Consider the following 27,695-nt stretch of genomic DNA (forward strand, 5'->3'; position numbering starts at 1 on the left):
TAATTAAGCATCGCTTCATCGACCTTTACCCTCCCCCTTTTTCCATACTGTACAAGTTTTCCCTTTGTCCCCGACCCCCCCCCCCCCCTTTTATTACGTTTTTTAAACTGTATAGGCTATATGATGATTTCTTTTTTGTGTGGTAGTGTATATTTGTACGCCTTTAAATGTTCTGATGAATTGAAAATGGAGGACCCTGATGTAAAGTCAAGTTAGTGCTTTTTCTGGTTTTATCAGTTTTTTGTATTGACCTGTAGTTTCTTTTAAATGTACCCATTCCATTCTACAATACTGAGTCTGTGAATACAATTTTCAATCAAGCAATCCTCTAAATCGATTATTGGATTACAACCATAGAGTTATTCTAAAAGTTGCCACACGATGTCGCCAATTCACCGGACGAGAGGGAAAAACCAGCCCGCCACGCCTGCAGGCGGACCATTGTAGAGTCGTAGCCTGCGCATCATCATCAGACAGACATTGGATACGGACAACAACACTGACCAAGATCCCAGCAGAGCAGCACGGAATTCTACAGTGATTCAGTAATGGGTGTAGTCTGACAAAAGTGGATACACAGACAGCAGCGCGTCACAACATACCTCTCAGTTTGATCCTCATGAAGGAGCTCCGTCCTGGCTGAGTTTAGGGAGATGGGAGTACACAACATTACAGACCAGGTGGGTTGCTGCTTGCTTTTAGACTAGAGAATGCGCTCCATCACGTCAGGCGTAGACTATTTGCTGGCAAATAACTGCTCGCTTGCGTGAAATATCTATTTCGTATTTCTTTTGTCGGTACCCAAATCAGTGTCAAGCTTACGCGTAAGAATATTTTGCATCGTGGAAACGTGTTATATTGCGACCGACGATGCTAGAACATTGTGTCTGTTCTAGCAGCAGCGGCGGCGTAGCGCAGGCCCTGGCCTGGGTCAGGGCCAGGATGATAGCAGATTATAGCCGGATCCATTCCACTGGCTGACGTAGTTTAGCTCGGCCCCCTGGTGTAGGCCTCAGCCCAAGGATCAGACTATTTGCTGGAAAGAGATAAGGACGCAATCGCAAAATGTAACTTGTTTTCTCATTTCGCGGCATACAGATGCCAAACGTCCAGCACAGATATGAATTTATGAAGACGCAGCCGAACGGCGTCATTGCTGTACTTTAACGCAGCTAACATTAACATAGCCATCATCACTGTGTCTGCAGCCTCCACTGGTCCAGGCCATCTTCAATCGAAATGCTGAAGAAGTCCAATTATTATTGCACAAAAAGGAGGATGTCAATGCACTGGTATGTAATGTATGAAAATGCCGTAGCACTGTTGTTGTTATTTATTAGTTGGGCAATGTGATCACCACCAGTAAGAATGAACCTCATAACATTGGAGAGCTGCAAATAAAATGTCATGGGGTTGATTCATCGTAACGTTCCTTATTATCAGGACCAAGAGCGCCGTACGCCGCTTCATGCTGCTGCCTGTGTGGGTGACGTCCATATAATGGACCTTCTCATTGAATCAGGTATCATTATGTGAGCTGCATGCCTTCTGGTTGACTCATGTCATGTGTAAACAAACATGAGATCAGTACTCGCTATACTACATGTATTACTCCAATGAGTAATAGCACCTTTAAGTTTGCAGTGTTGTATGTTCTGTTGCTTATTTGCGAGTCTTCTTGCCAAGTTGCCATATTATGTGTTTACTCTGTCTGATAGGTGCCAGCGTAAATGCTAAAGACCATGTGTGGTTGACTCCGTTGCACAGGGCGGCTGCCTCCCGGAATGAAGTATGCTATGAATATCAGTCTTACATTCTTTTTTTTATGTGTAGGTTTTTATGTGTAGATTGTGTTATCTATTCACAACAATAATGTGTTGACTGCATATATGCGTGAGTGCTGCACTGCAGGAAATGTGAAGTTGCCGTGCAGGTGTATACCTTCCCCCCCCCCCCCTCAAGTCCCTTTTCTATTGCTTCTACCTCCCCAGAGGGCAGTGGGTCTGTTGCTGCGGCGTGGAGCAGAGGCAAATGCACGGGACAAGTTCTGGCAGACACCTCTGCATGTGGCTACTGCCAACCGCGCCACGCGCTGTGCAGAGGCACTGCTAACCCAGTTGAGCAACCTGAACATGGCAGATCGCACTGGTCGAACTGCCCTGCATCACGCTGCTCAGAGTGGGTTCCAGGAGGTGAGAAGACTTAAACCAGCGTTCAATTTGTCTTTCACATGACATTTTTCCATTGGAATATAGAAACATTTGTCCATCGCGACAAATTTTTGTCTAGACTACAATGTCGTATTTATCATTCCTTTATGGTGTAGATGGTGAAGCTACTGCTGAATAAAGGGGCCAACTTGAGTGCCATTGACAAGAGGGAGAGACAGCCCATCCACTGTGCAGCCTACTTGGGTAAGCACCTTTCTTCTCTGTGGCATAGGATCCTTATTGAAATAGATTTCAATGAGGCCAATCCCTTGTTGCATTCCCGGGCCGGCCAACCGGACAATTACTTTATTGTGATCCTTCTGTCTGTAAATCCTCTCTGATTTCTGTTGACTTCTTGCTCTGTGACGTCTGACAAGTAATACCCGTCTTAGTTGTTGCACATGTGTCACACATACGAAAATAGCAGATCTACAAGCTCATGCATTACAGTGCAGCTGCAGCATTTTATGAAGTGTAACTCAAGCTTAATATAGGTACTGTACATTTCTCACAATTATTCTGAAGTGTGTGTTCTCATCTCCTGCAGGGCATGTGGAGGTCGTGAAGTTACTTGTTTCTCGCAGTGCTGACAAGAGCTGCAAGGACAAACAGGGCTACACGCCTCTCCATGCTGCGGCTGCCAGTGGTCACATCGAAATTGTCAAGTACCTCCTGAGGCTAGGGATCGAGGTGAGTGCTCTTGTGTCCGATGCATGATTGACATTGTTATTGTTGGAATGAGGTCATAAGAGTGTCTGCTAAATGCCTAAATTGTAATTGTAAATTGTAATTCTCAAGTTTTCTGTTCGAATTCTGAATCGGGAAAGGTGAACGTCTTACAAATGCTCACAATGACCTGCTCAAATGACCTGCTCAAAGGAAAACCATGCTGATATTTAGTGTAAATTATTTCGTCTTGTTGGATATAACTCTTCCGAACGTGTTCTGTATCGATGTCTCTGACGGTGATCTTTCTAGCAAAGCTCTCGGCAGTCGGGCAGACAGAACGCAAAAGGAAGCGTGTCAAACTTGCACATGTCCTTGCGACTTATCTATTGGCCGAATTCCATTTAATGCCACAGGGATGCAATAGATCTAATGATTAAACCCCCCCCCACACACCATAACAAGGTAAACAGATGTCATGTTCACTACTGTGTTGTTGTTTTCCCTGTGTAAGATCGATGAGCCCAATGGCTTTGGGAACACGGCGCTGCACGTGGCCTGCTACATGGGGCAGGAGGCTGTGGCTACCGAGCTGGTCAACCACGGGGCTAACGTCAACCAGCCCAACCGCAGTGGCTACACCCCTCTGCACCTGGCTGCCGTCTCCACCAATGGCGCTCTCTGCCTGGAGCTATTGGTCAACAACGGGGCAGATGTCAACCAGCAGGTGAGCTGACTCACGTGATGGTAATTTGCCATGGTCATCTTAAAGGTCACTACCCTGTCAACGTAACAATGCACTTGAGACTGATTTGTCCTTTTTTTGCCTCCTCAGAGTAAAGAAGGGAAGAGCCCTTTGCACATGGCAGCCATTCATGGACGCTTCACACGCTCTCAGATCCTCATTCAAAATGGTAACCATGTGTACATGTATATGTTATTAGGCTTATCTTGCCTCTCAATGGCTTTTTGATTGTCTCTGTGCTTCCTTGCGCTCTCTCCACCAGGTGGGGAGATTGATTGTGTGGATAACTATGGCAATACCCCTCTCCACGTTGCTGCTAAGTACGGCCATGAGTTGCTGATCAGCACTCTGATGACCAACGGAGCAGACACAGCCAGGTGGGCACAGTGGCAGGAGGGCAGTGCGGTCCAGTTGCTTTCTTCCAAATGTTTTTTTTATTTTGTATTTTATTTTATTTCGAACCTTTCACATAACAATACATTATACAGACACTTGAGTGACCCGAAAAGGTGTAGGCTGAAGCTAAAAGCTTGTAATTGCCTACCCTATTTGTTTATTAAAAAATAAATAATAATAATAGAGCTGACAAAACTGTCAGACAGTAAACTAAGAAAATAACATAATAATAATAATAAAATAAGTAAAAAAGAAGAGTAACAGAAAACTCGAACCGCATACATTATTATTATTAGTTGTCAATATGGTTCTTCCAAATGTTTTCATATTGCTAGAAAACGAGAGCTGACCAACTAAGGTCACATAAGGTTGATAGTCAGGTACATCATGGGAACAATATTCACTGTCATTGCTGGCAGTTTGGCACATCTATTGGGCGTTCATCACTGAATTCAACATGATAACTGATGTGTTATTAGTTACTATATGAAATGTATTGGTGTATATTCTTTACTGTGAACAGTTTCATTGCGTCAAGGTTCTGATAAATGACCTGGTTACAATAACATTTGATTTATCTTCATCTCTACAGACGTGGGATCCACGGAATGTTTCCCTTGCACTTAGCTGTGCTCTACGGGTTTTCAGACTGTTGTCGCAAATTACTCTCTTCAGGTTTGTGACCCTGCTGCGACTGTGTGTTACAACAGTAATTCATTTGATCTGTCAGCTTCTGTACACTTGGACATAGTCTTCTCTCACACTGACAGTGGTCTTCTTTTCCCCCACGTGCAGGTCAGCTGTATAGTATAGTTTCATCTATGAGTAAGGAGCATGTACTGTCAGCTGGGTTTGACATAAACACCCCTGACAACTTTGGAAGGACCTGTCTACACGCTGCTGCCTCTGGAGGGTGAGAGACACACACACACACACACCCCCCAAATGACCAAACAAGAACTCAAGTACCCAATATAGTCTGATAGAACGTGGTACTGATTTTTATTTTTAACATAATTGCATCTTGTTTATATCTCTTTGCAGAAATGTTGAATGTCTGAACTTGCTCTTAAGTAGTGGTACCGACTTGAATAAGAGGGATAATATGGGAAGGTAAGTGGCCTGCTGTTTTCAAGAGATTCTGACTCATGAGATATCTGTATTTTAGCCTAGCCTAATGTTTTCTTTTGTGGCTAAGTTCACTAGCATGTGTCTGAGGTCACTTTGTATTCTGTCCCCCGTAGGACACCGTTGCACTATACGGCTGCTAATGGGAGGTACCAGTGCACTGTGACCCTGGTGAGCGCTGGCGCTGAGGTCAATGAGCCTGACCAGACAGGCTGTACTCCCCTGCACTATTCTGCTGCCTCACAAGCCTTCTGCAGGTAGGCTCTCTCTCAGCACTCTGTGCTCACTCTGCCCCGCCCCTCTCTGTGGTACACTCACACACGTAGTCAGGATGAACCCATTTAGGCCTGACGTCGAAATAAAAAAAAATCTTCTAAATCCTCTGTGGCGCGCTATGAGCTTGTTGTTGTTTTTTTGAGTGGTGCAACCACTCCTTTACGGAGCTATGTGTGTGTGTGGGTGGGTGGGTGCGTCTGAGCATGAAAACAGCATGGTTGTTTTTCACCACCTATGCGCAACCTAACACACACATATTAACTGTATATATAGTGATTTCGGGGGTGTGTCAGTACAGTGACAGTACAGTACAGTAGAGGGACACGGTAACTTCTCAACCGTTTCGAACGACCCCCAGTTTTGGCATTGAACACGGACCATATAAACATTTCTGTTAATTCGTATTGAAAAAGCGGAAATTGACTATATGCTGTATGAATATGTATGAACCTTATTCAATATAGAAACCTTAAAGTATTGCGATTATCTCTAATTGCATTTAGATGATTATGTAGTAATTGTGACAGGCCTACTACCACTGTGCATCAATTCAGATCATGAGGCTAATCTAATGAATGTAATTTGATTACATTAAGTGTTTACATGACTACATTTTTAGAAAGTTAAAGTGCAGTTCCAGTCCCTCGTGATGCTTCCAGTGTGGAATGTTGGTGTGATAATATTGTCATAGTCGTCTGTGTGCTGGTGGTGTATAGCAAAGAATGAAAAGTCATGATTTATGTGAGCAGTTTTTGCCAAACATACACTGGGTATAGAAGGAAATACAAATGTACTTTTGTATTTAAAATAAATTATAATGTTCATTGAAAGTTAATTATTGTAAATGTTGGTTCAACCAGGCTTTTGGGTAAACAGTCATTTTAGAAGAATGATGATCTTTCTTTCCTTCCTTTCTGCAGAGCTGACCGTCATTTTTCTGGAAGCCATCAGAGTGATGAGGACGGAGCAAAAGAGTCATACTTGTGAGTTACTGTTACCGTTTGTTTTCTTCTGTCTTCATGTAATCCTCCATGGTGCTTCCGCCTTGGCTGGGCGCTCCAACAAACACAACTGGCCGTGTTCACCAGTGGGAGGGCACTATTTGTTAACCTTAGCTGTCGGGTGGAAATAAGTGATTGGTGACTTCACTTGTATCAGCAGAGACGTGGTTGTCTGCAGCATTCCCCAAGCCCCAACCATTAGGGAGGGGTCAGTAGTCAGTCACCACTGATACTACTTGGGTGAAAACATGTGGAATTCATTATCATGACGACTAATTTGGAGTGAAATCATTACATTATTTGTACGAGCACCCTGTGTTTTTCTTTCCCTGTGCACTTACATTAATCGATTTTGTTAACAGTTGCTTGGAACACCTTCTGGATAATGGTGCTGATCCATCAATGGTCAACTCAAAGGGTTACAGTGCTGTTCACTATGCAGCTTACCACGGCAACAAACAGAACCTGGAGCTGGTGAGTTTCACCACTAAAACAATTGTGCACGCTTTGCTCGAGTCACAGCTCACTCATACTGAGATGTAAATCTTTTCTTTTCTTGTTTAGCTCCTGGAGATGTCATTTAACGCCCTAGGAGACATTGAGAGCAGTATACCCGTCAGTCCGCTGCATCTCGCTGTGAGTCTGCGTTTATAGCGTCCGATACAAATCCTTTATTCTTTTGTAACTCAAAAGCGTGTAAGACATGGAACAACATGGACCCCTTTACAGGTCTCCTCCTTACAATTGTACAATCGCTGAGTTAAGATTATGCCATTCCCTCACAGGCTGATAAGGGCCACTGGCAGGCGCTGCGCGTGCTAACGGAGACCGCGGCCTATGTGGACGTGCAGGATGCCGCGGGCCGCTCCGTGCTCTACGTGGCGGCCCAGCGAGGCTACGTCCGCTGTGTGGAGGTCCTGCTGGCCCAGGGGGCGTCCTGTCTCCTCAATGACAACCGGCTCATGTGGACTCCTCTTCACGTCGCAGGTAAACTAAGGCTCTATGCATTCTGGATGAGACCGCCAGAGACGGAGGGGGCATATCTAGGTGCATACCGATCTCTGGCAGTCGGATTGAATTAACCCATTTTGGGCGGGAACCCCTTTTGGTGTTAGCATTATGCTATGCTTTAGCTATTGAAAAATAGCAGATCTACAAGCTCGACTGACATAGAAACATAGCTTTTTCAGAAAACTGTTAGAATCTGATCTCGGGTCAGAATGGGTTAATTGGAACATAGCTATTTTCCCCATATCTATGCAGTACAATCCTCCAGTGTTATGTCATGTTGTATGCTCTCAGAGTTGGACAAAGATGGACAATTTTAATACTGAGGATTCTGACAAGTGTCTTACATGTTTTGGAGAAAATATTCTTGCACATTAGTGGAAAATAAAATCAGAAATGTTAAATCAAATGAAACGAGGATGTGCCTCCGTCAGGGTTACCTGGAATCTACCCAAGCTTAGCTTTTATACATGACATTTCAAATCTTTATCTTCCATCCTGGTCTGTTTTTCCCATTCTTGTTTGTTTCTAGCAAAAACTATAATTACATTTTAGGGTTTTGGCAAATCTGAAAAGGTCCTGGTATGTTTCTGTGTCTTTCCAGCTGCCAGCGGTCACACAGACTGCCTGCTCATGATGATTGAGAATGGAGAGGAGGGGGACCTCACCAATGTCACCGACACATTTGGCCAGTGAGTAGTTTTCTGTCAATGTTGATGGAAGTTTCCTGAAAATGAAGGGAAAAAAGGTTTATTTAAAAAGGTTTTCCTGTCTCCATCAGGACTCCATTGATGCTAGCGGTCTTGGGAGGTCACACTGACTGTGTCCATCTCCTGCTGGAGAAGGGAGCCTCACCAGATGCTAAGGACAAGAGGGGCAGCACCGCCCTGCACAGAGGGGTGAGTTTCAGAGCTACTATTTATCATTCTAGCAGGGCCTCATAATGTCTCATACAAAGCTTAATTATAATCGTCTTGAGGCATTCATCAAAAAAAAGAATCAAATTTTAGTATTTTTAACATTCATGTCCTACACTGGCTATTTTGGAATAGCAGTAAGTACGTTTGAATATGTTTTTGAATAGGCCAATACAATGTTTAATCATACTGGTATTGGTGTCTGGGTAGCTCAGTTGGTAGAGCTCATGCCTTTGGACCACAAGGTCATGGGTTCAATACCAGGCCTGCCAACTCGGCATAATGAGTAGCAGGGCTTGAGTGCGGCTAGTCATGCGGTAAGTACTGGGAGTTGATATGCTACGTGTGGGTTTAGGGGTACAAGCATAAGTTTGGACATACTAACAGTCCGACACCCTACCCCAAACCGTAACCTAACCACAAGCACGAGGCAACGCATGTCAGACCAATGCATGTCTGGAGCAACGGTTGATTTGCGCATGTCAGACTTTTGGTGTGTCGGATTAGAGTGTGCGCACCCCGTGGGTTAGGTGCGGTTCCACCTCTGCAATCCATCTCGCAGAGGTCTAGCGCATTGTAACCGGGATAGACTCTCGCATTCTCGAATTATATCTAATTTAAAAAGTGAATTGGAACACTAATCAAAAATCGATGTTGCATCCCTACTTTCCACATCAGTGTCTCCTGCCAGTACCTTCTTATAAGATGTGATCTTCAGTATGAAATTGTATCGTTCCAATTTTATTATATGTGCAGCAGAAGCTTATCGGCCCAGTTTACTTTACTTTATTTGTTTATTTTGACGGAACAAAGCATATTCATGAACATGGGATTGGGTTCCTACTCCAGGCGGTGTTGGGTCGCGATGACTGTGTGACGGCCTTGCTGGAGCACAAGGCGTCTGCTCTGTGTCGGGATGCCCAGGGTAGCTCCCCTCTGCACTACGCCGCCTCCAGAGGACACACAGAGATCCTGGCCAACATGGTACAGGCCGTCATGGCCAGTGACCCCCTAGACAAACTGCTGGACAACAAAGACTACACCCCGTTACACTGGGCCGCTTACAAAGGTTGGCCCAGGCTTGATTTGGACAATTGCATTCAGGCTCTTCTTACAATTCTGTATGTAGTTCAATGAATGTGAATTGTTTTGTCACTTGTGCTTATCTTATGCCTGTTTGACTTCTTTCGCAGGGCATGAAGACTGTTTGGAGGTTTTACTTGAACACAAAACACTTGTCCACGGGGAGGGCAACCCTTTCACCCCACTGCACTGTGCTCTGTGAGTACTTAAACCATATCGACTTCTTTGACTGCGGTCCCCCAGGGCTCTATACTACATAGGTCCCTGTTGTTATGGGTTGTGAACTTGCTATTTTTGAATAAACAACCTAAATCCTCTGCGTTGCAGGATGAACGGCCACTGCGGTGCTGCAGAGAGACTGCTAGAATCGGCGGGGGTCCACATGATAAACACCAGAGATGCCAAAGGAAGGTGAGTCTATGGAGTACCTTAGCCGCAATGGTTCTGTAGGCTCCACCTGGCCCATTGAATGGCCCTCCTAAAGGCCTCACCGTGGGTTTGTTGGGCTTCCTCCTCACGGAAGACACAGCCTGGGGCGCCAACCCAAACTGCTCCCGGGTGCTGTCTACATTCCGGCTGACACCCGTCTCTCCGGTGGTCACCAGACTATTCCTGGTTGTCACATAGCCTATTCCTATGAGTCACTAGAACAACTGAAACAAAAATACATAACATGGATGCACCTGGGACGTATCCTCAGTGATGTATCCCAAGGTCATCTGGGTTTCAACATCAAACCCCTCACTCAGGTGACCCGGCCGGGGGTGATCAAGTCCCGACTTACGTCCCAGTAGCTACTCTCGATCAGTCCCATTAGGGAAAGACGGGGCCACACAATCCGATGCTCCGGAACTACTCTGCCAGAACTGGGAGTGAACGGAACTGCCACGTGGACGGACTAGGCTCTGTGGGTTGACTCCTGTCCGGACCCCTCCTACGTCTCACCAGGTCCATTCCTGTCCATTCCTGCTCTCACCAGGTCCAGGACCTGTGCGTTGCACCAGTCTCCCAGCACCAGGCACGGTCAATGACATTCCTCCTCCCCAGTGCATAAAAAAAATCACTGATCCATAGCTTTTGCCCATTGAAATATCCAGCAGTTTCCAGCACTTACTCTTGTGATCTTCATATTTCATATTTCTGCCACCTGGTGGATGCAAGTGCCAACGCTTAACTGCCGACCCGGATCTACTTGGTTTGGGTGTCCATTTTAGATGCTAGAATATTAGCGTTCATTCTAGCGAGCTAAAATGAGGCCATCCTTGCTCAAGAAAATGCATGTTCCGTCACGAGCAGTTTTTGTGTTAACAATACCTCCAGATGTTGTAATGCTGAGCTCATAAGTTGCCTGCGTTGCCCGCAGGACCCCGCTCCATGCGGCAGCGTTTGCTGAGGACGTGGCAGGACTTCAGCTGGTTCTTCGCCATGGAGCAGAGATCAATGCAGTGGACCAAAGTGGACGCTCTGCCCTAATGGTTGCAGCTGACAAGGGACAGAGTGGCACCGTGGGTATGTCCACAAACAGAAATGGCTCTGTTTTGTATAGACTAATTAATAAGCAGGTCTCATGGTCGCAGCAAACGTATTTCCTGTAGGCGGAGACGACATATCTGTGGTGTAAACTTTACCTGCTTTTTACTAACTTTACAAAGATGCCCAGAACATCGGGATGAACCTGTGTAGTTTAATGGCTGCTCCAACAGTAGTGGCAACATTCAACTTTGGAGAGAAACGGAATGTCAAAAAAATACACCGCGGTGGCTGAGACCAGAGCCATAGAGTAATGGTTGAGACGAAGGAGTGAAAGGTCCTGAAAGATACATAACGTCTTTTTAACCAATACCCTAGCCGCAATTTGCAACTTTATCAATCTTACTCTATGGCTCTGGTCTCAGCCAGTTCATCGCGATGTTCTTTGCATCTTTGTAAAGTTAGTGTTAGTAAAAAGCAGGTAAAAGAGTCACGTTTGAGCAGACTAACATCAGTCACCCTACCATTCAATGTAGTGGAAGACCTGCGAGTTTGCGGTTCTGCGACCGCAGATATGTCGTCTCTGCCTACAGGAAATGCGTTCGCTGTGACCATGAGACCCGTTTCGGAATTTGTCTATAAAGCTGTGATTGGTCTCCTTTAGAGGTGACAGATATGCATAAATACACACATGCATCAGTCAAACCTGCACTAAGTTCACATCTTCATCAAGACACGCATGGATGCACAGGCACTAAATCTAGCGCAGTTGTCAGTGAGCTAATGCAACCGTTCTGGATGCTGTGGTCAAGTGTAGGGTTGCAGGAGATAACATGTCTTTGCGTTGCTACCCAGCCATCTTACTTCACCGGGCCAAAGCTGACCTGACACTGCTGGACGACAACAAGAACACTGCCCTTCACCTGGCCTGCAGCAAGGTAATCATCATATGCATCAATGTTGTTCACCCCCCCCCAGTGATGTAAATAGGTTTTCAATGTAATGAGTCCCGGGATGCAGGCATGGTCTTTTAGATGAGTCCCACTTCAGCGACGTTAAGAGTCATATTTTGTTATTTTTACAAATTGCAGCATTTAACTCTAATTTAATTTTATATGGTTATAATGTGGTTATATTCATGTAGAAAACAGAAGAAGCCATGATTTTGTGTATTTTTACTGTACATGCTGAGTACAGTAGTGCATCCCGTTTGTTTTATTGCGTCCCTTAACTATAAGCTGTGTTTTGGGATGCAAAATGCACCCTATTTTAATCTGCCCCCCTACGAAAAGCTAAACACCAGCAGGAAACTGAGAAAAACATTTAGTTTCTTCTTGACTACCAAGTAGACGTAATGGAATCCAGAATGCTCATTTTCTCAGGAATGGAAACCAACATCAATTAATGTTTGTTATTTTGATTTTGGTCTGTTTTTGATTTGTTTTCTAGGCCCATGAGATGTGTGCCCTGCTTATTTTGGGAGAGATCCACAATCCAACTCTCATTAATGCCACCAACAGTACACTGCAAATGTGAGAACCTACTAATATTATCTGAAGTCTAAAACGTTGAAATTCCCAGATTATTTGTTGGGCTTATATTTTTCTTTGATTACATAATTTTTTCGAACCTGGGAATGTGTGTTTTATTTTGGAGATGTTAATGTTGAAAATGTGTAAAGAAAAGAAAAAGAGATTTAGATATTCCTTCACACCAAGCAGCTAAAGACAGATTTTAGTGGCAGAATGTTGACCCTGATCCATGTCTCTGATGTGTTCCTGCAGGCCCCTTCACCTTGCAGCACGCAACGGCCTGGCTACTGTGGTCCAGGCCCTGCTGAGCAGAGGAGCCACCGTGCTGGCTGTGGATGAGGAAGGTGATGAACCCACACATCCTGCCTCCTCCATTCTGTTTTCCTGCTCCAGTCATTCACTCTCACCACAGCTGTAGTATTTAGTTAACCCATTTAGGCCTGACGTCGAAAAATTACCTCAAAAGCTATATGTAATATTATGCCTCCGCCGCCCATCTGAAAATATGTTGTTCCAGGGAACCTCCCCAGAAGCAAAGATTTGAGTTAAAATGTTCACTCTTGAAAGAATATATATTCAAAGATTTGAGCCACATTGTCACGACTTTTCATAAATAGCAGACCTACAAGCTGCTATGAGCTTGTAGATCTGCTATTTTTCAATAGCTAAAGTAGAACAGAATGCTGAAAACACCAAAAGGGGTTCCCGCCCCAAAATGGGTTACATCAGCAAGTATAGCATGATAGTAGATTACCACATACTTTTTGTAAACACTCCCGACCTTGTAAACGGGTGCACGTGAGCTTGTAGAGCTTCTATTTTTAGATAATGTCCGTCCCCCCCGTCCCCCCAGATCATGTATGCTGCGGCTCAAGTTGTTCAAGTTTATTGTGGGATGTGTGCGGATTTTGTGTCGCACTTTAAAATCTTGCTTGTGGAAAAACTGCTGATTTGGCTGATTTGTGGTGTTGTTGTTGTTGTTTTTGTTTCCGCGTGCTGTCGTGACAGGCCACACCCCAGCCCTGGCCTGTGCCCCCAACAAGGACGTGGCTGACTGCCTGGCTCTGATCCTCTCCACCATGAAGCCTTTCCCCCAGCGGGGGGACCCTTCCTCCTGCTCCTGCTCGTCGCCCAGCGTCTCCCCCTCCCCCGTGGGCCTCAACCTACTGAAGCACTGCGGCATCACGGCCGCCTGCGTGCCGCTGATGCCCAACGGCAGCCTCCACAACGGCTACGTCAAGGACCGCCACGGAGCGCCGGTCGGCCTGGATGGGTGTCTGTCTGAGTGAGGCCGTCCCCGTCCCCCGTCCCAGCCCCCTGTCCACCCCACCCCCAACAGTCAGCTGCTATCACCGTCATCACCACCAGGGGGAGACTCCCTTTAACACAGCCCAGAGGACCAGGAGAGCACCCACCCCCACCTGTCTGTTCTCTATGTATGTATGTACGTATGTATGTGTTTGTATGTGCGCGCGTGTGAGTGTTTGGTCTTCTCTTGAGGTGCAGTCAAACCTAATATGCAATTAGATCCCATTCCTCCATGTCCCCCAGTAGTGCTCGATACTTAAGAGTCTGATTTGCTCTACAAGGTCACTCAAAATGAGCTGTGGCGCCCTGAAACGGCCCGGCAATCTGGCCATCCCCCCCGAATCATGAAGCCCTTTAAAATCACGTTGGCATAATTATATAACTGACAACTAATAGCATGGAGACCTGTATATCCTTGTCTGTCATTTGTTCCATATCGTTCAAGTATTTAAAGTCATATCATCTTGGATCAGACTTTGTGACCTTGTAGAGGAATGCATAGCCTCCCCAAAAAGAATGATCAAAGAGGTTTTCTTTTCTTTTCTTTTTTTTTGTCCATTAGCCTAGATTTTTATGAAGGAACCATACAAGGGAAAAGTACAAATTAGTTTGAGAGTGCAATGCCAGTGTACTACAGTACAATTTCTAAATTTGGAAAAGGGTCATAAAGAGGTTATTTCCGTAGTATACTTTTAATGTACGGCCTAGAAAAGCGCTTTTTTTCCACAGAAGAGAATTCGTTAATGCTGCTGAATACGTAACGCTGGTCTCCTTCCAAAGGAGATCCATGTTTGGGGTCGGCATTCTAACATCGATTTTGTTCTCAGTGCTGACTCTTCATAACAAAAAAAAAAAAAAAAGAAGCTACATAAGTGTTTGTTAAGCTAGAATGTTTCTAAGCATATACGTTATGACCAAAGTTGATCAACACTACTATGGCTATAAATTATTTATTTGAGATGAACTGTACTGTACAGAGAAAGACAATAGATCTTTGATATACCTCGTCAACTCGTTTAGCAGCTGCTTCATCTTCACCCAGGGTCCGTAGGCCTAACGTTCTCTCCGTAGGACAAGAGAACTACTGTAGGATAGTGACTGACTGAGGCCTTGTTTATCTCTTAGATGAAGAGGCTTTACTAGTAATATCTGCCAACAACACCTCATCCAAACGTCATATATCTGAGCACATAAATGAACAAGCCATTTCAATTTATTTCCCATCTCTTGACTTAATGAACAGTATTTTTATTTTTCCATTATTAGATGTCATAATTAGAATGGCCTAAATATCGAAAGAGAGCAATCAAGTTCTTCTTTTTTTTTAAGTCTCTTAAAACGTCTTTGTTGTCTGTAGTTGAACCAGGTGTCAGCGTTTTTGACTTTAACAAGCTCATACTTAATGCCGCGTTTTGAGCCGGTGATCTAATTTTCTCCATCTAATAGCTTGTATCTTTACTTCTCTGGTGGTCAGCTCTGATAGAATTGACAAGATGGAGAGTTCTTTTCTGCTATTTTTGGTTTGGCAGTTTTCAAGCAATATTTTCTTTTTGGCCTTTTTTGATTTTAGCGTTATTATATAGACAATCACTGTCACAAGGGCTTTTGTTTCCCTGGAATGTTTTTGATTATTTAATTTTTTTTGTCAGTTCATAAAAAAAACTGATCTAAAGACTAAACGAATGGCTCTGTGCAGCGGGCATTTTACTGTCAGTGTCAATACAAATGCACTGGATCACCTTCATGGCATCTCATGAAATGCCTTTTGATCCCTGCCTTCTGTAACGCATCATCATTTCAGTTGGAACGCTTTATAGCAGAGTATGACCAGTCCTGAGACTTTTAGTTAGCTTTGATTCCTTTATCTTTTTCAACTATTCGATAGCCTAGCGACAGCTTTGAACACGGTTGAACCAGAGTTTTCCAGTGGAAAAATAAATAAATAAATGCAATGTTGTGTGTCCTGGTGTCATAAGAGACCAGAGTGAATTTATAACCCTCACTAAAAATTAATATAGGGCTAAGAGAAAACGCTCCACTATGGCCAATACCGGTTTTATTTATTTTTAATTTCAGGAATAGCAAAAATCCAAATAATTGTTTCATTGGCGTTCCTTTTGTCGTCGCCTCACCTGATGTTTGGTACTAACATACTAAAGATGATTGTATTAGACCACTAGAGCTTTTTATGACTTGGACATTAATCCTAGCCATTCTGCGCTTTGTTGCCATCTATTGGTGCGTTCATAACAACAGTTTTAAGGATCATTGTCACTGACTAGATATTTCATATCAACTCATGACAAAATGGCACAATTACATGCGTTAGTTGGAGTTTGACTGGATTAGAGTTAGAGAGGAGGAACTAGACTGTCATGAAAATACTGCAAACAGTCTTTCATGTTGTACTTTACTGGATACTCTTAAGATTGGCATTAACTCCATTTCAGAGCAGTGAAATAACAGTTTAGTGTTTTTCAGAAAGTTAAAATTCCTAGTTCACGATTTCAAATGATCACGAAACTTGACTGAAATGAAATGGACTTATTTGACCCCATCCCCCTTCCCAACCTTTGTTCTCTGGGTCAAATTGGTTTCAGGAACAAAGGGATTTCTAATGTTTTATATGATCTGTGTAGGAATAGATACATTTTTGTAGTCTCAGGATCTGTGTTAATGCAGCAGACAAAACTCATTTATCAAATCAGAAATATTAATGGAAAAAATATTTAGTCTTTTTTATGGGATGGTCCATGATATATAGTTTCTTGATCCTACAGCACTTAATTAGATAGTCAAGCACGCACTTTAGTACATTCAGGTCCTAAGTGTGTAAAATGGAGCAAATGTATGTATGTACTTATGTTTACATGCATGAGTTTTTTCAGCCGAATAGCGGAAGAGAGATTTGCGAAAGACAAGCAAAGGCTGCAACTAAACTGTATACTGACAATGCATCATTGACAAAACAGAAGTGTCGTCTCTAAGCACTTGGGGAGCGGTAGCAAGCACCCAGACATTTAGTTTTGTTTTTCTGGGGCGACTAGTCTAACAATGTCACTAGGTCACATTACCCACCCTCCTATTATAAATGCAGGCACTGACTTTAGGCAGCGGCAAAGTGGTGAAAGTCATACAACACCTCAGGCTCTTCCAAAAAATAATTTAAAAAAATGGCCTACATATTTCCTCTGCCGTCAGCCGTTCGCGGACAGGTCGGAATGGGCAGAGATCTTGCTCTTTTGATGTCCATGTATGGCCAGTAAATGGAGCCATTGCCCCCCTGCAAATATACAAATTGTAACCGAATCCTTTTTTGTGTCACAGTATTCTTATGTGCTTTTCTTTATTTGTGTGTACCAATGGTAGATGAGTACTTGTGCATGGAGGTAGATCGCAGTTTTGTTGTAAAAATGGATCAAACAAAAGGAGCATATACAGTATATCCAGAGTCAGTAACGAAAAGCAGTGAACGGTCCAATTGTAGCAATAGAGAGAGAGTGTAATCGTGTGCAGCACAAATATTGCACTGCCATCCATTTAGGCCAATTCAGTAAATCATAGCATAGATGCCAATGGAAGATTTAAATGCGGGTTAGATGTGTGAATCTTTGGTCACAAATGAGGCCTATTTTGCCAAAATTTGTTAAGGGGGACGATCCCCCTTAGTAAAGCAGCAATGGATTTATGCATATGTTCAAGCAGTTTACAGTCTGACCTTCAAATCTGAGCCATGAATTTACTGACTGAAATGAATGTAGGGTCAGTTTAGAGCAGGACAATTTGCTTTCTCCTGACTTTAAAAATATTGCTCTTCATTTGTGTTGTGTAGATGTAATTATACAGGTAGCATGGAAAAAGAAAAACCTATAATTATCTTGCATATTAGTTGTGTATTAGTCTTCCTGCGATTAGGGTCTGGGTAGGTTTTGGCATTTCTTTTGAGAGTATAGGCCTACTGTTGTGTAATATTAACTAATTTCTTTACCCCTCTGTTTTGTGTTAAACGTAGCCTACAAGGTAAACCGATGACAGGAGGTCAGATAAATATAGTAAAGTTTGTGTTCATCCATTCCATTGAGATTGCCTTACAGTTCGGAAAACAAGATATAAAAAAAAGGACTACAGTAGATGCCATCACACACATTTTATAGCCTATATTTGACAAAAATGCACCTAAGCTACACCCATCTAGTGCCATAGAAACCTTTATTTGCCTTTAGACATAAAACATTAACTTGGTCAGTAACTTAAGTAGATAGTCAGGATTATTTTGTGTTTGGAGCTGCATGTCCTTTATTGCCGGGTATAACAGTAATAAACTAAGTTTAAAAAAGGAAATAAAATCTAAGAAGACATTTGCATGGGATAGTAGTCATTTAGCGCAAGTATTCTGTTAAGATTTAATGTTACTATAAAGCTGTTTTATAATTGGACCTTTCAGAGAAATATAGTCAGTCCTTTTGGTATTGGCAAAGCAATCCCTAGGGTTGTTTGTATAACAATGTGGTTTATAATGTGTGTTACCAGGGGAGAAAAATATAATTTTAGATGTCCACTAAAGCATGGTGTAAATGAAATTGAGTTGCCTCAATGGATGTCTCGGTTCTTACTTGAAATAATGCTCATAAATGGCAAATTTCAATTCAACTCTTTGATCCACTGTTGAGCCTTTTGCCTTAAAAGCTTAAACGGAAGTGATATCTGGCAGTACCTGATAAGTTGCATCACCCCCAGAGTTATGCTACTTTGTTGGATTGCTAAATTCTTGGCTAATTTTGATCTAATGCTTAATTTATGCTTGTATGACTGTTGCATGCGGAAAAGCTAATCTATAAGATCACAATTTGTCCAATCTGCAACTCGGTGCAAGCTTATAGATCAGCTATTTTCGTTGAGCAACACCTTTGTGTGACAAAGTAAAAATCTGACTATAGAGGCATCTGTGGGTGTCATAAAGCACACAAATCAATGAGGTAGCACATAGCTCAAGGTTGCCATGGTTGCAGAGATTGTTCTGAGAGGTTTAGGATTAGGATATTGCCATATTTGCCACTGTGAAAGAATCGGTCATAATTCACTGATAAACAATCAAACTTTGGTCTGTCCAGAGCCAAATAATACAGAATAAAAGTGGAGTACCTCTGAGAAATTAAATTGAGTGAGGACATTTGTATGGCTATGTTAACAAAGAGTTAATTATTTGATCCATCTTGTAAAGGGTAGCATAATTGCTTAAACCAGCCTAAACCAGAAATGTATCTACGCAGAAGTGTTAGATTAGTGTCGGCAGATGTCTAATGTTTCCTACCTTACAAGGGGGGCAGTTTAATGCACCTTGCGTTTTTATTGGACCTGCGGTTTTACCTCATCAGTGATCTTTGTGTGACGACGCTGACATCGATTCTCTGTGATTCTTTTATTATTATTTTCCCGTTTTGTCTTCTCCTGATGCCAGTAGTTTTAGATTTCTCTACTAGTGTGCGTGAGTGTTTTTTCTGTAGATGCATGTTGCACAAGTCCCCTGTTTAATATTGAAGAGAACAGTAATCCTTTTTTTTTTTTTTTACACATTTCGTGTCTTTGTGTCACGGTGAAATCCGGTGTAAATTTAATTTAGCTGTAAAATTTAGCCTTTCAGGTCATTCTTTACACTACAAGTTAAATGAGCACTACGGATTGTACTGTGTATACGAAGCAGATGAGTGTAAATCCAGGGCAAAGTCATAATGATTAGGGTACAGCCCAGTGTAAAGAGGGAGATGATGGTAGCTATGTAACCTTACCTCTACACGTTAACCCATTTTGGGACGGGAACCCCTTTTGGTGTTGGCATTATGCTATGCTTTAGCTATTGAAAAATAGCAGATCTACAAGCTACGAGCTTGTAGGTCTGCTATTTTTGAAGAATCGTGAAAAGTGACATGAAAGTGTTTGAGAGTGACTGACATAGAAGAACAGCTTTTTCAAGAAAACAGTCAGGATTTAGAAGACATTTGCAGAATCGTTCCCAGGTCAAAATGGGTTAAGTAAAACATTTTTACTGTACGGCTAACGCTAGTTTGACCGCCTTTCCCCACCCACATCCATGTTTATTCACCAACCCGCCCACCAGTAGAACCAGTGTGATATCCAGCGCAGTGGTGGCATGGTGCCTTTTATTTGTTACTACCGAAAGGTACGGTCTTCCATTTGTTCTTCCCGGAAGCCTTATAATGGGAAACAAATATATACACACAATGAACGTACAAGACTACAGTTGATGGGCTCATATTCCCTCTGAACTCGACTCGACGCGACGTGAGTCCGAAGAGCCTAAATAATTCCCTCTTGTAATAGTCTGCATTTCCAATGGGTTGGCCTGTGGTGGCCGAGTGCTCCGTTAGGGTGGCAAAATGAAGGGCATGTTACCCTGATGTGATTTTTGGGCACATCAAACATTGGAAGGGTGGGGGATTTAATAGTGTACAAAAAGCACAAATCCAAAGATGGCATCTCGAGGCTAAGCCAAGCTCCTAAAACCATGGAGTTTTAAGGAGCCTTGTGTGAAGTCTTGGCATGCAGGGGAAGAAAGGCATGAGACTTGTGTGAAGTGAGGGAAGACGAGATTAGATTGTCGCAACACATGAACTGTAGAAAGACAATTGTCTCATACCAGAGCATATGAATTCTGATTGTTCTCAACTCTTTTTGGTAGTCAAAAGACAGATTTATCAACGCAGTCCCGAGTTGTCACATGGTACATTCATACAAGATACAAGTGATTATGTTTAGGATAACTGTTTGTCGTGACTGTGTTGCAAATTGATTGTGGAGATAGTTTTGTGTTATTAGGGTAAAGTAGGGTTGCAGTAGTTAGCTGTGTGCAGTGTTAATAACAGTGTGATCATACTCTAGAAGTAGTGTAACATTTGTTGTCTTCTTACGGCATTATTTAGGCATGAATCATCTTTATCGCTGACCTCGTTTTTAAATAGACAAAAGATAAAAGTGCAATAACCTTTTGTTTATCATTGCTTCCTCAGTTGGAAAAGTAAAACTCAATATTTAATATGCCCTTATTTGTTAACACCAAAAGTCACTCTCCTGTAGAAAATTGGGGATTCAAAACAATCCTTGTGTTTGCATTCAGAGAAGTGACGTTTGATAGTGGAGTGTGTGATATTACATTATTAAAACTGTGATCGATATTCAACTATTAACGCTGCCTGCTCAGAGAAAGGACCGTGCACAAGTTGAAGATAGATTTTGAGTAGGCCGCGTGTTTTATTTTAATAAATGGGCTTTGATGGTATTGTATTATGGACTTAGACCTAATTCCTTGAATCTGGTTAATAGCTGATAGACATGTTCATTTGCATGTGTAGATGTATATGCATCCTTTTCCTCCTTGAATGAAATGTTTTCTCAAATATTTTAGACCTGCTGTCAGTGAAGTATGCGGATAAAAGGAATTATGAAATGCCTTATAATATATTTGTTTTCGTTGTTGAGCATTAAGGGTTCCTATGTATCCCTCCCTTTTTAGTGTGTAGCCTAAAGCTTGTACAGTTAAGAAACTCATGAGATTTATATCTACTGTATAGCCTATGTGTTCTCAGAATCTGTTACTTGGAGGTCCTGTGATTGTGGTTTTAGAGTAACATTCCCCTTGAAAGTGCCGTTTGTTTTCACCAGCAGAGGACATGTCTGGGAAAGAAAAAACTAAAACATATATTTGCAAGGAGTAAAAAAAACTACAAAGAAAAAAAAAACAGCAACCCTGAAATGTTCAAAACATGTTTCCCCCAATGTATATCCCTAGACCCTCTGAGCTGAATGACACCCAGGTGTTTATTCAGGTGAACTAAGGCAGCAATCTTCTGACGGAGCACCTTATTGACTTGCTCTTTCTGTGAACCCACAGTGGAAGTAGTCTCACACCAAGCTTGATCATACTCAAGCAGAGCCATATCAGACAAAATGTCACTAAAGGCTGTTTTATACTTGTTTTGGACTCTGGTCTTTCAACTATAGAGCAGCCTTTAGGAGCCCCCTTGAATGTGCTATTAGGAATAGCTTACTGTAGGAAAGGATGTATACTGCATGTTCTGACATTATGTAGTACCCTAGCTGTTTTTTTCTGTTTATTCCGCTTCACCATTGATGTTGATCCCTTATTGCGACTCAAAGCTATTAACAATCCTATTACAACTGGACTGAAACAGGCATAAGTCTGCCACTGAGGCAGTCTTACTTCATGACAGATTTTGGAAGAAAAAAATGATAGATATTTGTTGCCTGTTTTACATTGAGTGGCTTATCTGGGGAATAATACCAAGGAGCCCTTTATATGAGTAGAAGGACTCTGGATCAGGGCATATGATGAGTTACAATCAAATAATTTCTTGGTGCACCTTCACAAAAAGTTGGCTTGTCGATCCAACATTCCAAAGTTGTTATGTTTTAAGTTTTGTTTTCACAATCTTGGCCCATTGGTTTTAGAAACCCCTTTTGCTTTGCTGGTAGTGAATGGAGTGGGCATATGTTCGTTAATGACAGGGTTCCCTATTTAGCCTAACGCTAATTACCTCATTTACAAATCTGCAAATATACTAGTCTACTGTGTGTAAAGGAGTCGATGCCATCACCAGCAACATGGTCTGTAGACCTGTGATGACGACAGGACCAAGGAACTTACTCTAATTAAGTTAGCCCATTTAAATCATGATCAGTTCTAAGGATGCAGGCAAATGACTCAAATCGATTCAAATTCTGTAAGGCCGACGACAGCACCCTGTAAGATTTCTTGGATACTGCAGCTAAGCACCCCAGTTTGGCATCCTAGTCAGCTTCTTCTGGATCAGGACAATGTGTAAAAGCCACATAGGAAGTGTCTGTCTGGTGCGTTTTCTTCCTGACCTATTAACGTTTTGTTCAATGTAACCATAATTATTCTCAACAGTTGACCAGGATAGAGACTGTATGTGCTTGGGTGCATTCAAGAAGTCCAGGCTAAAAGGCTCATTTGTTGTCGTTTCACAAAGTATGACTTAAGCCTTAAGCCTGATGCATAGGTGAATTATTTATATAAACGATCATGTTAGCATCACTTGCTGTTTTCAGTAGCATTTTTTCCTACCTCCTTGTTTTGCAGCCTTGTGTATTGTTTGTCTAAATTGTCTCTCCACCTGTTTTTGACTTAAAGCAAATCTTTTCACCGTGTGGGAATACAGTTCTATCATAAGCAATGGTAGTTACACATAATGAAGTGTGCTTGGTTGTGCTGTATGTTGTGTATATGTCTATTTGACGTGGAGAAAAAAAAATATTTATGAAAAGCATTTATACAACAGAAATACCACTGGAATGTGAAGCCAGACAATGCTATGATGCAGATTCTGATGATAGTCTCTCCCCTTTAACATTCGGTAATGCATGGCCACAAGAACCATCTTTTGAAAATAACTACTTTTACTTTTATTTAAACTACCATCTGTTTAGAATTCCTCTTGTGCATATACTGTGTGTGTATACTGACTGAATACAGTGTGTGTGTGTATATGTATGTATATATCTATATATATATATATATATCACGTATACCACCCTACAGCGTACTAGGACGTTTACAGCTTCATGTTTTCTGGCTTAGCCATTCGCCCTGCAGCTGTACCACAGGTTGTCGTGCGGTAAATAGGTGAGGTAGATTTCCCTATCCTGTATGAGGGTGAGTCCCCTGACCCTCAAGCCGTATGCCTTCGAAAGTCATCCGTCTACTCCAAACCAAATTCTGCTATATAGGTGTCTCCCCCATCGCTCAAGGGGTACAGGACATGGGTGAAAGGCTTGAGGTTTTTTGATCAGGCAATGCCCACACACCACCTCTAGGACAGGACCCCACTGTTTCTCCTTCACCCACTAGCTCACCTAAACGTCAAGCCGTTCATTTATTATTCTTTTTTTTTTCTTTTCTTTTTTCCCAACAATGCAATCCTGAAAGCACTTTGCCTTGTTATTCCTTTGTGTGAACACGTGAATGATAATTTGTTACAAAAATGTTAAATATGTATAAGATCATTCACTGTTTTGGAAAAACCCGCATCTGTCTTTCTGACATTAAAAGAAAAAAAAAGAGAATTTAGTGACATGAAAAACCTGAATCTATTTTATAAAATGTTTGCTGCAGCCAATTGGTCTTGTCATTCAGTATTGTGGCTTAGGGTTGTTTGTGTTCAATAAAGTGCTATTGCTAAATATCTACAGTGTTTTGAGTAATTTCTTATCAATGTGCCACTGTAGTTTCACATACTTTGTTAATGAATATATGGGACCAGGCGAGAACAACGCAATGATAAAATGGTCCAGCATGATTGCATTGAATCCAGGTTGATCTTTGGAGGGACTTGTTGACTTGAACAATGCAGATTTTGAGTAAGGTATTGGGAGACGGCATTAGTGAGTCTGCTCACACAAGAAACGCAATGTCAATTTGATTTGGAACTCAATACTCACAAAAAAGACAATGTATTGCATTTTACAGTAAAAAAGATTATATTGCATTTGAAAGAAATTCCCGGTCTATAACCAATGTGAAAACGGTGGGATATATTCCTCAGCCTAGTAGAAAAGTGCGTGAAGGATTTCAGGTAAATTGCACACTGCATTCATGATTTGAGGCTTTTTGTTCAAAACGGGGCAATCCGGCAAACTTTGAAAGCCAATGTTAGCCAATTACGATGGAATATGAAATACCAGACAGATCCGTTTTGAGCACATGGCTATAGAGATACTGTGTAACGATTTGCGGGATTTTTGGACAAAATCTGGAGGAGTAATATAAAAAGTGTTTTACAAAAGTTATAACAGGCCGTTCTGAGAAATGTGGCCAGAGGTTCATCGTTTGGCATCTAGGGAGTGTGTGTGTGCAAAGTTTGGCATCGACCGGGGTTAACGGTGCCGGAGATTAGCTGGTAACGGACGGACGGACACAACACACGGACGGAATGCAAAACATACTCTCTCCCCATGCCTTCGGCCAGGTGGAGACAATTATAGGGGGAAATATAGCTACAAGCAGCGATAAGGCGGGATCAAAAAAGAAGACAATACGGAATAAGAACAATATGCACAAATAAGACTGACAAGCTGAGTTGGCGGTACCCGGATTTGAACAAAACCTTGTGGTCAAAGGGCGAGAGCTCTACTGACTGAGCTACACAGAGACAATCAGTGACTACAATGTAAACAGGAAAATCATTCCTGTGTTTGATAACAATCATGTGTGTCCTCGTTTTGGGCATGTCATTATCCATTACGTGCGTTCGCTGTTCATGTTTTCGCGTAAAAGTTCTCTTGAACTGGAATTTCCTATTTGTCCGTATAGGTCCAAAGTTCACGTGTAGAAGTTTGTGCATTTTGAGCAAAGATCCTGGGAGGAGATACATTTTAACTGTTTCATATAATTCAAAATGGCAGTTGATCTAAAGGTCAGAGGTCAAAAGTCAGAACACGAAAGTTGTTTGGCATGAGGAGACACATATGTGTATCAAAGTATCATTGCCAACGGTCAAACGAAAAACATTGTCCCTGCATCCCTCCACCTCTGCCGGTTATAGCGCCACCATGAAGCCGATTTCTGCAAAACACATTGCTTATGTTAGTCGCACAGATTTCATCGAAATGTGATCAAGACGAGTCTGTTGGATTTCTCAGATTCTACACTGATTGGCTAACATTGCCTTCCAAAGTTTTCAGGAGTGGCCCGTTTCGTTCAAAATGCTGCACATGTCCTGCTCATCCAGAATTATATCCTCAGATGCTATGAGTGATCTGGCTCTGCATTTCCTCAACAAAATGAAGAAAACAAACAAAAAAACATGTTTATATTACTCTTAAACATTTTGCCAAACATCTCACACAGTCCTATCCTCCTGGTGGAGATCTGTGCCCAGAAGGGCACTTTTTCTAGTTTTGACCTTTTACAGTCTATGGTTTTGACTCATACATCCTCATATTTTGGTTTGTATCCATTTTTTTTCATGCACTGTAGCGATCTATTATTCTGACTGTTAGGAGATCACTCAGGAGGTGAGTAACAGTGTGGCTGTATATTCAGCAATCCACCTACTCATTGCAGTACAATAAACCTACTCTACTTTGGACTTTGGCTGCTGTTTCCTTCTTTTACTGTGCTTTCTGATGACAAGACATGCACCACATTAAACTGTCAAGTAACATTTACACGTGATGTTGACATTTTGCGTGAGTAAATGTTACTTAGGATTTTGTGAGATAATAACACAAAAAAAAACGTTTTGGCCTGTAGTAGACCCAGAGAATGAATTGTAATGTATTTTCTGTCCTAGAAAACCAATCCTGGTAAATTAAGATATCCAAACAGAATCCTGCAGGGTGGAGCTTCAACTTAAAGGTCGACTTCACCCATTTTCAACCTATCTTCATATATTTACTTACTTACTTAGGCCCATTGCTCCCAGTGGAGCATATAGGCCATCGACGACTCTTCTCCATCCAACGTGGTTTTGGGCTGTCCTTTCCGCCTCTCCCCAGCTGATTCCCTGTCTCTTCAGCTCCACCTCCAGGTGTTCTTAGGCCGCCCTCTCTTCCGCTTCCCCTGGGGGTTCCAAGTCAGTGCCTGGCGCGTTGTACTAGCTAACGGTTTCCTCAGGGTGTGGCCAATCCATCCCCACTTTCTCCTTAGGATCTGTTTCTCCACTGGCTCCGGACTCCCTTTCCTCCAGAGAGGAATATATTTGGTCCTCACTAATGCTGATAATATGATTTAAAACAATTGGTACCTACTACCCAGTGATATCATCGATATAATAGTAGAATAGCTAATAGAAACTGCAGGCTTTATATTCCTGGAAAGTTAGTAGCCTATGCTATAATAGTAGCATTAATCGCTGCCTAACGATGATGTCACTGGTAGGCGGGTTTTTCTTTTTTTTTTTAAAGATTTATTTATTGGAAATGCAGACATTTACAACAATTACAGAATCAAGATTTTTTTTTTTTTTTTAAACAAGACAAGACAAACTCAAAAAAGAAGAGACAAAAAACAGTAAAAACAAACCCCCCCACACCCACCCCCCACCCCAACCCTAGAAAGGAAAACTACACGGCTCTCTCACTCTATTGTGCACAGCACCTCTTGATAGCATCAACTCAAAAAGTATATATGAAAATAACAATATAGATAAAACAAAATCAACCAGAAGGAGATATCGAAGGAAACACCTCGAAGAACCTGCCCCATATTTTTTCAAAGGTAGCAGGCCTTCTTCTTACGTTGTAAAGAATTTTTTCAGGGGTACAGTATGACACAAGCTCATTCAGCCAGTGTTTCTGAGAAGGAGATTTTACAGATTTCCAATTAACGAGGATGATTTTTTTTGCAGCAGTACTGGCGAGCAACACGAAGTATGTTTTGTAAAAATTTGTATTAATCAATGTGACGTCACCCAATAACCAGACTGGTAGGCGGGTTTCTGACCGGTCCACCTCCTAGGAGACAGACTGAATAAATTATCATGAGTCTGATGTCTGATGTCTCTACAACTACATTCTCAGCCTTTATGCTGCAGCACGAGGCGAGCACGTGGAAGAGGGTAAGGTCATAAAGACACTGCCAGAGGACTCAATCCAAGCAAGCTAAAAATGCCAGTATTATTTTGAAACGTTTACAAATGTATTTTGTAACCCCTCCAACACACACACTTTTTTTACAACCCCGTTCATCTCCTGCATATTGGATTTGGATGCTATAATACATAAAAGGCCTACATTGATCAAATATACAGTATATATTCATCCTTTATGCTGCAGTACGAGGCGAGCACATGAGAATACGGTCATGAAGACACTGCCAGAGGACTATATCCTAAAGATGAATAATTATATCCTAGATACTCCTAGCTTTCAATTCATTTTTTTTAAATCTCTCAGCTTTC

General features: G+C 42.2%; 1 protein-coding gene across 1 annotated transcript; it reads left to right on the plus strand.

Annotated features, from left to right (window-relative positions):
- The first annotated feature begins 493 nt into the window (after window positions 1–493).
- On the plus strand, window positions 494–21,494 carry ankrd52a (ankyrin repeat domain 52a). The gene is made up of 28 exons (XM_080764661.1): window positions 494–680; window positions 1,209–1,292; window positions 1,444–1,522; window positions 1,719–1,789; window positions 1,992–2,192; window positions 2,327–2,414; window positions 2,758–2,900; window positions 3,391–3,603; window positions 3,712–3,790; window positions 3,884–3,998; window positions 4,610–4,692; window positions 4,813–4,930; window positions 5,062–5,130; window positions 5,262–5,402; window positions 6,342–6,404; window positions 6,785–6,896; window positions 6,987–7,058; window positions 7,208–7,409; window positions 8,035–8,122; window positions 8,212–8,329; window positions 9,197–9,416; window positions 9,541–9,628; window positions 9,758–9,841; window positions 10,794–10,939; window positions 11,756–11,838; window positions 12,350–12,432; window positions 12,685–12,776; window positions 13,441–21,494. Exons 1-28 carry the CDS (start codon window positions 654–656, stop codon window positions 13,719–13,721), a joined length of 3,243 nt encoding a protein of 1,080 aa, XP_080620787.1. The 5' UTR covers window positions 494–653; the 3' UTR covers window positions 13,722–21,494.
- Window positions 21,495–27,695: the final 6,201 nt, after the last annotated feature.

Source organism: Protomyctophum bolini (assembly GCF_963924005.1).
Source record: "Protomyctophum bolini genome assembly, chromosome: 5".
Lineage (NCBI taxonomy): Eukaryota > Metazoa > Chordata > Actinopteri > Myctophiformes > Myctophidae > Protomyctophum > Protomyctophum bolini.